Raw genomic sequence first — 12,175 nt, 5'->3', positions numbered from 1 at the left:
TAATTATAGAAAAGGAAATCATTTTAAGAAGACAAAATTTGTGTTCATTTTATTTAATTGTATGTAGGGAGAATTGTATTTGATCTCCTCAATTGATTTGAAACTGCCCACTGTCCAATGTCTGGCGTGATTATTATTCATGAGACAAACTTGCACCATAGTAGGATTCGTAAGTTCGGCTCCTCCCCACAATAACATTGTCCTTTACCGCGAAAAGCGTGTGCCTATCGTGGAGAGCCTGACTGGCTTAGGCCATAATAATGGCTGCTGTTTATTCGGCAAACGAGGGTAGTTTACAATCGAAAAATGAAAGTTTGTCCTCTGAATATAAGAAAGGTGGGGTCCAGGATGTAAGCGTCGATCCAGTGAGCAAATACAAAGACTTTAACGATGAAAACAGCGGCGGGGAACTGGAAATGAGTCCCAGTGGCCCTGTATTGAAAACCAAGGACCACGCCGAAGTTGTTGTAACCAATGCTGCAGTTCCACGCGTAGACATTAAATTAGAACTAGGGGAGGAAGACGAATGTGTTCCTGTACATTTTGTCGAAGTCGGGGAAGGAGATTTGGATGACAAGGCAACCAGTATAGGAGACTCGTCTGAGAGAGATGAAAGTGCCGATGGTAAGCAACTTTTTTTGTTGACAGCACCGACTTATCAGTTAGCTTTACTCGCTAGCTTCTAGTTAGCTTTTAACTAGAACCCCTAGATAGAATTCAGAGCAGTCAATATCATATTCACTTAACATTTAGATCCACTTACACGTTTTGAGAATCTTTGTGATCATAGAGATAACTATGGCAACGTCTTGTTACCATTTAATTGTTAATCATCAAAATGGTAGTTATGTTCCTTATTTTATCAATTTAAATTTAAAGTTTATCAATGTGTGCTAAAACAGCGTGATTTATTTAAGCAAGCGTCGTCATGAAGAATGGCAAAACAACAATAGTGTTTTATGTCCATATGTAATTTCTATTTTATACACTGGACTGCTATCTGTTCTTCTTTCATTATTTCAGGGTGTGGGGTTGATTGATATAAGGTTTTGGGAGCCTTCTACCAAAATATAGAAATGTGTGCCTTTGAATCAGTGCATTAATTTTAGCAGCCAATTAGTTTGGTAGCTGATCCACCTCAAAATGAAGGTTCACCCAAAAAGGAAAATTCTAATAATTGATTCACCCTCCTGCCATTACATATGTGTATGTCTGTCTGTCTTCTGCTGCACACAAAGATTTTCATAAGAACATTTCAGCTCTGTTGGTCCATACAATGCATGTGAATGGTGGCCAGAACTTTGAAGCTCCAAAAAGTAAATAAAGGCAGACTAAAAGTAATCTATATGACTCCAGTGATTCAATCCATGTCGTCTGTAGCTATATATTAGGCGTGGTTGTGAAACAGATGTGTTTTTTCTTTAAATCTTCACCTTCACCGGTTGCGACCAGTAGGTGGCAATATGCACGAAGAATGCAAAATACAGAAGAAGAATGTAAAATTGAAAGTGGAGGTTTATGGTAAAAAAAGGACTTGAATTGATCTGCTTCTCACCCACACATATAATATAGCTAATTTAACGACTGGAGTCGTATGGATTACTTTTATGCTGATTTATGTTATTTGGACACTCAAAATTCTGTTCTTCATTCACTTGCATTTTATGGACCTACTGAGCTGAGAGGTATTTCTGATTCTTCATTTGTGTTCAGCAGAAGAAAGTCATGCACATCTGGGATGGCATGAGGGTGAGGAAATAATGAGAGAATTTTCTTTTTTTGGGGTGAACTATCCCTTTAAAGTTGCACTCAGTAACTTTTGTCTTTGTCATCTTGGACTTCCACTGACACCTAGCGGCTTGGATGCAGCATAATTTAAAATCAATAGTTTTCAGTTTCAGATGTCATTGTAGAAATGTAGTACTTACAGTGAGCCATGATTACTTTAATCAGTGAGTGAAGATGTCAAATAACAGGACAGTTACTGAGATTAAGCGAGTACTATTTGGCTTGTCATGTAATTCTAATTTGGCAGCCCCCATGTGCGGACCGAATAAGACAGCTTTTATAAGGTTACTGATATAACTGGAGTCTTCATTTTAATTTGAGCGGTCATGATTTCCTATATATATTGCAAAATTACAATTCATGTCTTTAGGAGTTACTTTATTAATAAGAAAAAAAAAAACGAGTACACCTTTAAGATTGCAATCCAGCTATGTTGCTTGTAGATGCCAGGCTTTGTTCAACTAAATAAAAACTTCAAATCTCTAAACAATTGGGGCCTGGGTAGATCAGGGTTTTAAGACGCTGACTACCACCCCTGGAGTCACAAGTTCAAATCGAGGATTTAGAGCGCATTGGAAATTAATTTTTATTTAAAATAATAATAAAACTCATGCAAGAACTCATTTAAAATGGCAAAAAGAATTAAGTTGATAACTGTCTAGTGTTTTTTTTACTTCTCAATGTAATATGTTATGAAAATGTATAAATAAAACCTATCACAGCCTAAAGGCTTTTGCACACGAAGCACAAATGTTTGGCATGATTTTTCGTGGCGATCAACATTTTGACAATAATAGATTCCTAACGAGCCATTCGTGCTGAATCGTGCAGCTACTAAGCTAACCAATTTTTTTATGGTGTCTTTTTTTTTTTTTGCCTGGCAAAGAAATGCCCTGACCAATAATATATAAGCTTTAGATCACGTGTCAGAAGCGGTTGCAGTTACCAGAACCAGCACAACTGGTAGCACTAAAGCACAGAAAGCTGTTTTGACCACCGACATTAAATGCTGAAGTAACTCTTGAAAGAAATCCTGAACCAGTAGTGAGAAATTCTGTTATGGGTTCTTTTAGCATGTAAATTATATTGCTGCATCACTGCCTTGCATCCCCTTTAAAAATGAACTGATCTTATATGGATTGTCGTCACAATGTATTCCATATTGCTGCATTGTTTGGCCTTTGCTTTTAATCTTAAATTAGTTCTCTTATATCTTTAATATAATATATATTGTGGCTTATTTGCCTTTTGTATCACTTTTTTAAACAACTTTGGTGATCTTAAGATTTTTTCTTCGGCAAATATTAATAAGATTAATACTATTGCTGTGACTTGCATCCCATTCTGTGTGCCTTTTGAATACCAAAAACAAAATAGCTATTGCTGTGCTATTTTTAATATTTGTTAAGAGCCTCATCCGTCGGTAGCAGTATTAAAGTACAGTGCATCCGGTTAGTATTCACAGTGCTTCACTTTTTCCACATTTTGTTATGTTACAGCCTTATTCCAAAATTTATTACATTCATTATTTTCCTCAAAATTCTACAAACAATACCCCATAATGACAACATGAAGTTTGTTTGAAATTTTTGCTAATTTATTAAAAATAAAAAACCACATTTAAATGCCCCAAGAGTGCAAGCAATACCGTAAGTCATTTTTATTTGTATAGCGCTTTTCACAACACATAATTTAAAAGCAGCTTTACAGAAAATTATGCTTTAATAAGAAAAAGCTGTAATGCCTAACAGTCATTGTGTGGTTTGATTAAAAAGACTTTATTGTAAACTGTGCCTTAGAATAAATATGTAAATAATATTTGCATTTAGGATGCACTGTATATCTAATAATGGGTCAGACTGAAGATAGGTTTTGTTGGGTGAGATCACCAGCTTGCTCACTGGGGGACTTCATGCAAATAATATTTACCTATTTATTCTAAAGCACAATTTACAATAGTAGATGTACATGGTAATAAAATACAGTATTAATCAGTTATTTTAAACAAATGTACTTAACATAAGTATATACAGTATGCGTTGGTGTTGCATATCATTTATATTGTTCCAAGTTATGTTTTAACCAGTAAAATTTTTTTTTTACACTTCTTTCTAATCACCCCTCAGACTGTGTACAGGTCCTTCTCAAAAAATTTGCATATTGTGATAAAGTTCATTATTTTCCATAATGTAATGATAAAAATTAAACTTTCATATATTTTAGATTCATTGCACACCAACTGAAATATTTCAGGTCTTTTATTGTTTTAATACTGATGATTTTGGCATACAGCTCATGAAAACCCAAAATTCCTATCTCAAAAAATTAGCATATTTCATCCGACCAATAAAAGAAGTGTTTTTAATACAAAAAAAGTCAACCTTCAAATAATTATGTTCAGTTATGCACTCAATACTTGGTCGGGAATCCTTTTGCAGAAATGACTGCTTCAATGCGGCGTGGCGTGGTATGGAGGCAATCAGCCTGTGGCACTGCTGAGGTGTTATGGAGGCCCAGGATGCTTCGATAGCGGCCTTAAGCTCATCCAGAGTGTTGGGTCTTGCGTCTCTCAACTTTCTCTTCACAATATCCCACAGATTCTCTATGGGGTTCAGGTCAGGAGAGTTGGCAGGCCAATTGAGCACAGTAATACCATGGTCAGTAAACCATTTACCAGTGGTTTTGGCACTGTGAGCAGGTGCCAGGTCGTGCTGAAAAATGAAATCTTCATCTCCATAAAGCTTTTCAGCAGATGGAAGCATGAAGTGCTCCAAAATCTCCTGATAGCTAGCTGCATTGACCCTGCCCTTGATAAAACACAGTGGACCAACACCAGCAGCTGACATGGCACCCCAGACCATCATTCCTTCTCCCAAGTCTTCCTCCAGACTCTGGCACCTTGATTTCGAATGACATGCAAAATTTGCTTTCATCCGAAAAAAGTACTTTGGACCACTGAGCAACAGTCCAGTGCTGCTTCTCTGTAGCCCAGGTCAGGCGCTTCTGCCGCTGTTTCTGGTTCAAAAGTGGTTTGACCTGGGGAATGCGGCACCTGTAGCCCATTTCCTGCACACGCCTGTGCACGGTGGCTCTGGATGTTTCTACTCCAGACTCAGTCCACTGCTTCCGCAGGTCCCCCAAGGTCTGGAATCGGTCCTTCTCCACAATCTTCCTCAGGGTCCGGTCACCTCTTCTCGTTGTGCAGCATTTTTTGCCACACTTTTTACTTCCCACAGACTTCCACTGAGGTGCCTTGATACAGCACTCTGGGAACAGCCTATTTGTTCAGAAATTTCTTTCTGTGTCTTACCCTCTTGCTTGAGGGTGTCAATGATGGCCTTCTGGACAGCAGTCAGGTCGGCAGTCTTACCCATGATTGCGGTTTTGTGTAATGAAACAGGCTGGGAGTTTTTAAAAGCCTCAGGAATCTTTTGCAGGTGTTTAGAGTTAATTAGTTGATTCAGATGATTAGGTTAATAGCTCGTTTAGAGACCCTTTTCATGATATGCTAATTTTTTGAGATAGGAATTTTGGGTTTTCATGAGCTGTATGCCAAAATCATCAGTATTAAAACAATAAAAGACCTGAAATATTTCAGTTGGTGTGCAATGAATCTAAAATATATGAAAGTTTAATTTTTATCATTACATTATGGAAAATAATGAACTTTATCACAATATGCTAATTTTTTGAGAAGGACCTGTATATATGATAATACTGTTAGTGAACTTGTCCAGCAGGTGAACTGAAATAGTTTGTGAAGTGTCTCAAAAGTTTTCTTCCTCCTCGTCTTCACTGCTTCAGCTGGTAGAGAGATGCATTTTTATTTTTTTTTCGATCTGCTTGAATTGTTTCTTTGTTTTTGAAAACTTGTCAAGTGGTTATTTCTTCTCACCCCGTGATGGGCGGAAGGCGGACCAGCTCAAACGTGTGTTGAGCCACCTGCCGTGTCTGGGTAAAATTGCTTGTTGATTAGCGCCATCTATTTTGCAGGTGTGAATGTGCTAACGACGATCATTCATTTAGCTTTCTGTGGGAAAGGGCAATTCATCTGGGCTTCGCCTCTCATAATCGTGTCACGTTTGGTGTGAAAAGGCTTTATGAAAAGACAAGTATAAGTAAGCCATTTGTATGTTTATTTGAGACCCTACCAGGAGCACCTGGCTCCAGACAACTCAGCCCTCAGTTTCATAAGGGCACACACAAACCTCTCCACCATGATAAGGTGATGGTTCCCAGATGGTTTAAACCAATCAATAAAAAATTATGAAACTCAAAAACATAAAATCTTTTAGACAGTACTAACACTAAATACCATTTTGGCAGTTCTGGTTTGACGGTTACCAGACTTTTTTTTTTTTTTTTTTAACAGCATGACTTGTTAGAGCTTTAAAATCAGCTGAAAGTCCATTCCAGACATGGGTTGCTCTAAAAGCAACCGACCAAAAACACTGATTTTAATGGTATTTTACAATCATCCCTAACGCCAGCCCTAGTTACATTTCCTATAGTTTTATAAATGTACAGTTTAAATATGGGTGGGGCAAGACCATTTAGAATTTTAAAAGTCAACAACAGGCCTCAAATTTAATAAAATTTTCCCAACTCAAGAAATTATACTTGATTAAAATATGATTGTGATGAAACCCATTTGATTTTTTTTTGTCAGGTACCTTAAGAGCATGCTTGTACACTGTTTCAACAGGCTTAAGAACAGATTTGCATGTCCAGGAAGTCATACAATATGTAATATTGGGAAGAATCATCGCATTCGTAAATAAATCGAGGCAGCAATAATCAAAAGGAGACAAAATTATATCATCTCATTTAGTTCCATCGGATACATTTGTGAATTAAATTTATTTTGAAGTTCTTCAATGAGTTATGCATATTTTGTCTTGATTGCATGTGAACATTTTTACGTGATTGGAGCCATTTTATTGTACCGTGCCTCTGAAAGATGATGTCTGTGTCAAAGCTCCATAAAAGAAAGCAAGTAAAACCACCATCATTTATCATTGATTTGTTAATTAGATTGATCTGGTTCATATAAATCACGCTTGCAAGACAAGTTAACATGTAACTGGTCAAAAATTCAGAGCCAGATTTTGAATAGGCAACTGATTGAGTCCCATTATAAAATTGAAGATTTCAAAGTATTGTTACAATAATGTACATTTTAAAATAAATAACATTTAAGTAAGCATTTATTCTTGGTTTATCGGTTTCTTTTCCACCACATTTGCCTGTCAGTAAAATTATTTTAAATAATGTTACTTTATTTGTTTTATTAAGAACTGATACATTTTTAACTGATCAATTTGGACTGTAGTTTCCCACTAATTACAGTTGTGACCAAGAATAATACACACACTTTAACCAACTTTTTAAACAAATTTTGGAAGGGCTTTCAGTCTGTCAGTGGGCAATCCAAGGAGTGAAATTCATGTTTTTTATATATATATATATATATATATATATATATATAATATATATATATATATATTTTTTTTTCTATTTATTTGCTTTTATTTTTTTTGGGCTCTATGCATTTTTAGTTTCGCCCTGACCTCTCATTTTCCCCTTTCTGTAATTAGGGGATTTGCCATTTCGGTGTGAGGATTGCAGTGAGGCCTTTGGAGACAAGGAGGCTTACCTAGAGCATCGTAGCGAGCATATCCATGATGGTCCCATAGTCTGCCTGGACATGGATTCACAGTGGGATGACCTGCTTGTGTCAACAGATGGAGGCCATAAAACATTGTTCTGTGCTCTTTGTGGAGAAAAGTTTTCAAGCTCAAAAGAGTTTTTTGCCCATCAACTTAAGCACCGTAATCAAGGGATTAAACAGGGGATAAATGCTGGCTTGGAACCGGGTGTGGTAAAACAGAAGCTTTTCGAGTGCAAGGATTGTGGTAAAGCTTTTGCATCTGTTGGTCAGTGTCTCAACCATCAGCGTTCTCATAAACAGGCCTCAAAGTCAGTTTTTCATCAGCTTGCCCATCTAAAGAAAAAATCATTTCAGTGTCCCATTTGTGGACGCAGTTATTCTCGAGCTTCAGCTCTTGATGCACACCGCCGTTGCCATGAGGTTAAGCTGGTAAAATCCAAAACCTGTGAAACTGAGAAGTCTCTGACATTAAATGAAGCTGCAGGTCCGACTGAAGACAATGGCACAAGCTCTGACCACACTGAGAATCATCAGCAAAAGATTATTCAGTGCTTTTGTGGCAAATCTTATCGCTCCTTGGCTGGTCTTGCGACACACCAGAGATTTTCAACCAGCTGTTCAGATGGAAAGGTAAAGGAGGAAATTAAACATCCATTTGAGTGTACTGAATGTGGGAAGACCTTTGTTAGCTCTATGGCTCTGTTGTGCCATCAGCGTTGGCATAAAAGACGAGCACAACAGGTGTCCAATGGCCAGCCATATAAATGTAAAGAGTGTGGCAAGGGGTTCACCTTACTCACGTTCTACAATAAGCACCAGCGATTAGCTCACAGTGAAGAGCTGGCGGCAAAATCATTCCTTAATGAAGTTTATCAGCTGAAGAAGAAGGCTTTTGAATGTCAGGATTGTGGACGTCGGTTTTCACGAGCATCTGCTCTGCAATCACATCAGCTCTGTCATACGGATGTTTTTCGTGACATCATGGAGAAGGACTCTAAATCAAGTGCTGCTACGCAAACAGTAAAAAAATACGGGAATGCCCGAGACATGGATGATGTTGCTTTTGTCCCCACAATGTACTCTCAGAACATCTCTCACACTCAAGTTCAAGAGAGAGATTTTAACTGCAGTGACACACACAACACAGTAGAAGAGCCAGAGGTAATGGATATGGATTATGAAGTTATCCGCATCACAGCATCAGATGATTATAAGAGCAGTATTAGTCTCCCACAGGATCAAAATCCTGATTTGGAGTTAGTGTGTGAATCAGATCAAGAGGAAAAAGATGACTTGGTCTACAGCTCGAGTCTGACAGCTGAATCCACCTCCTCACTGCAGGTGAATCCAGAGGTTGATGTCAAAATTGTACAGATTGATTATGAGCATTTAAATGATGAAGGATTAATAAATGCAAAAATAATGAGCAAAAGCCAACCTGAAGAGCCTATCGAGTATAATTGTCCACATTGTGAACAAACGTTTGCAACGGCTTTGACCTTGCGTCATCACTTGCATTTGCACAGAGAAGACATGGAGAAAAATTTTGATGAGAGGCAGAGCTGTCAAATATTGACACCGACTAATAAGGCACTTATACAATGCGAGGTTTGTGGCCATAAAAGTGATTCCAAGAGTGCTTCTTACTTTCACTTGCAAAAACATGAGAACAAAGTACCATACAAGTCTATTTCATTCCAGGTTGCAAATTTGCAGAAGAACAATATTAAATGCGAGGAGTGTGGAATGTGTTTTTCTCGACTATCTGCTTTGCATTCTCACCAACAGAATCACTCAAAAAAGCCCTTTGTGTGCTTGCAATGTGACCGGAGCTATACAACCACAAGGGGTCTGTACTACCATCGAAAGGGTTGCAATGGCAGCAAACTCCGCTATAACAATGATAAAGATGAAATGACAAAGCATTTCAATCCAACCAAGTCGCTTTTGGGCCCAAAGGTTCATCACTGTAAAAAATGTAGTAAAAGTTTTTGGTCTTTAGGTGCTTACTATCATCACAAGCAAAACCACTCACCGTGCGCAAATGTCGAGGCGACAAGGCCTGGAGCTACATTAGACCCTGAGAATGTTCACATAAAACGTAAGAAAAGGGGTCGAAGGGGTGGTCAGAAAAAAGAACATCCTGTGTTCAGAACACCCTCTGATTCAAAAAAGAAACATAAATGTGCGGTATGTGGCAAATCATACCACATGCTAGCTTGTTTTCTTAAGCATCAGCTTTCCCATGATCGCCAACCCCCTGTCAAATCTTTTGACCATCAAGTTGAACAATTGAAAAAGAACTCGTACCAATGTCCTGACTGTGGAAAAGTTTTCTCACGTGCCATGGCCCTCCAGTTTCACATGAAAAGCCATGGTTTTGAGACGGGCCTTCCTGTGACAGAATCCTCTAATTTGCCACCAAGTTCCCAATGCCGGACATGCCAAGCTGATTTCACATATGAGTCAGAGCTACAAAATCATCAGAAGTACTGTTCAAAACCAAAGGACAATGTGAAATATACACAAAAAACTGAGAAAATGGTTATAAAGGAGCAAGATGCATCCTCCCAAGACGTTGAAGATATATTAGTATGTGACACTTCCCATTCAACACATTCTACAAATGAACAGAAACCACGTTTAGATTCTGGTTTGAAATACAAATGTCAGGACTGTAGCAGAAGCTTTTCAGTAATTGGGGCTCTTAATTTTCATAAGCGAATTCATCGCATAGGTTATGTATCTAAAAGAAAGTTGAGAGCTGAACAGGCAAATCGGCCGAAGGTTGTCAAAATGAAACCAGAGAAGCATTTGGCAAAAACTCCTTTTATGTGTAAAGAATGTGGAAGATATTTTAGCCTAAATTCAGCTCTTGGCACACATATGCGGTGGCACAGGGACAAAATATTTGCCAGATTTCTGTCAAAGAGCTATAAGAAATGCTCAAGAACTGTGAAAAGTGTGGATGGTGGACCTTATTTATGCAATTTATGTGGGAAAGGATTCTTTTACCTTTGTGTTCTTCGCCGGCATCAGAAACATCATCCACCCATGAAGAATCAACTCCAAAAAGAGGGAGAAGTTGAAACTGCTGAATCAGATGGCATTTTTACATGTCCAGATTGTCAAATGTCTTTCTCAAGTGGGTCTCTTTTAACAACTCACTTTGAAAACCATCACAGCAAGCAGGCCAAGACTGGGAAGCCACAGTCAGACATACTGCCTACCGAGGAGTCAGGTCCACCTATCAAACAACCTTATACACCCATAATGGATATCACCAAACAAGAAAAAAACAATGTGCAATACCACCAGTGCTCTCAGTGTGCTAAGAGATTCTTGAATTTACGTGGTCTTCGTGCACATATATGGCAGAAACACCTTAAGGTTGAAGGACAGCCCACTGCATCTCCTGAAGAGCACCCAAATGTTGTTAATTGCTCTGCATGTCATAAGCCCTTTGCTTCTGAATGGGCCATTCAGAATCATAAAAGGTTTTGCAGGGCCAATAACAGAGACCTTAAACCATTTATGGAAGAGGAACCAGCACAGCACAGTCAAAATGTAGAACTCTCTACCAAATGTATTTTCAAATGTGATAAATGTGCAAAAGCTTTTCCTAGTGAGGAGAAGTTAAATGCACATAAAGAAGTGGCAAAGACCCGACCACACTGTTGTGCTCTTTGCTGCCGTGGATACTGGACTGAAAGCCAGCTACAGCAGCATCTTGCATGGCACGATGAAGTACGCCGGCGTCTCCCAACTGAACTGCGATACAGACTCAATGCTTCCATGCCTCCTGGGCCCTCAGACAAACTGCAGGCTTTATTGCAAACATCCACATCCATAGTCAAGCAGCCTGTAGGCCTCACAAATCCACAACCTAACAGTCATATATGTCAGCATTGTGATACAACGTTTTTGTCACAACAAGCGTTGCAGCAGCACAAAGTTGTTCACCAAACTGAGGAATCATACCATTGTTCTCTGTCTCCACAGACAAATAGTGATGTCAGAGATCTTGTTGATTACCCTAATGAGGGCATGGGTGATAAAGAGGTAGAAGGCAGTAAATTAGTGTCCCAGGGAAGTAGTGATGAAAACCTGACATGCATTGAGTGTGGAATTTCCTTTAAAAAGGAAACGGAACTGCATCAACATTATATTAAACATGCACGTGGAGAGTTCTAAAACTTGGATGTTTGTGGAAATGTTTTTAAAGATGCTGATTATTACTCATATTTTTTCTGGCTCATAGTACTCTGTTACACTGATTTATTTTAGCTCTCTCTTAGAGTTTTGTTTATTACTGTGAATGAGGAGTGTCACAGTACAAACATGTCCTTTAAACAAAACAATGTGTTGTAATTACATACTTAAAAGCTGTAAATTAGTGTTATTACCTTTAAATCTATACAATGCAACTGATACACTTGAATCAATGTTGGTTTCACCATCAATACTTACAACTTAGGACACATTTGTTGTATTTAGACCTTTTTTTCCACAAAGGGGTTTTTCTTTTAATCAGATTTATTTCCCCTCTTTGTTGGCCTCTTTAATTCAAAGTTTCTCTTACTTTCTTGGCACCCTGTTCTTTAAGAGTACTTGGGTAATTGAGTAATTGGGTAAAAAAATTAAACTGCCAAGGTGTTTTTTAGATATTCATTGTTGATGTTATAAAATGTTGTGAGGGTAAACTACTTTTGACCA

At 38.2% G+C, this 12,175-nt stretch overlaps 1 protein-coding gene across 1 annotated transcript; it reads left to right on the top strand.

Moving 5' to 3' along the window:
* The first annotated feature begins 226 nt into the window (after positions 1–226).
* LOC127655653 (zinc finger protein 91-like) lies at positions 227–11,663 on the top strand. Its single transcript, XM_052143562.1, has 2 exons — positions 227–624; positions 7,386–11,663. The coding sequence occupies exons 1-2, from the start codon at positions 261–263 to the stop codon at positions 11,651–11,653; spliced, it is 4,632 nt and encodes a 1,543-aa protein (XP_051999522.1). The 5' UTR covers positions 227–260; the 3' UTR covers positions 11,654–11,663.
* Positions 11,664–12,175: the final 512 nt, after the last annotated feature.

Source organism: Xyrauchen texanus, chromosome 15 (assembly GCF_025860055.1).
Source record: "Xyrauchen texanus isolate HMW12.3.18 chromosome 15, RBS_HiC_50CHRs, whole genome shotgun sequence".
NCBI classification, from domain to species: domain Eukaryota; kingdom Metazoa; phylum Chordata; class Actinopteri; order Cypriniformes; family Catostomidae; genus Xyrauchen; species Xyrauchen texanus.
Note: the sequence above shows the minus strand (reverse complement) of the source record. Positions and strands in the feature narration are given on the sequence as shown.

Excerpts from the sequence above, each read along its gene's own strand:
- LOC127655653 (XM_052143562.1), top strand. The coding sequence starts at position 261 with ATGGCTGCTGTTTATTCGGCAAACGAGGGTAGTTTACAATCGAAAAAT. Across the intron at positions 625-7,385 it reads GAGAGATGAAAGTGCCGATG|GGGATTTGCCATTTCGGTGT; the intron begins GTAAGCAACTTT and ends TTCTGTAATTAG.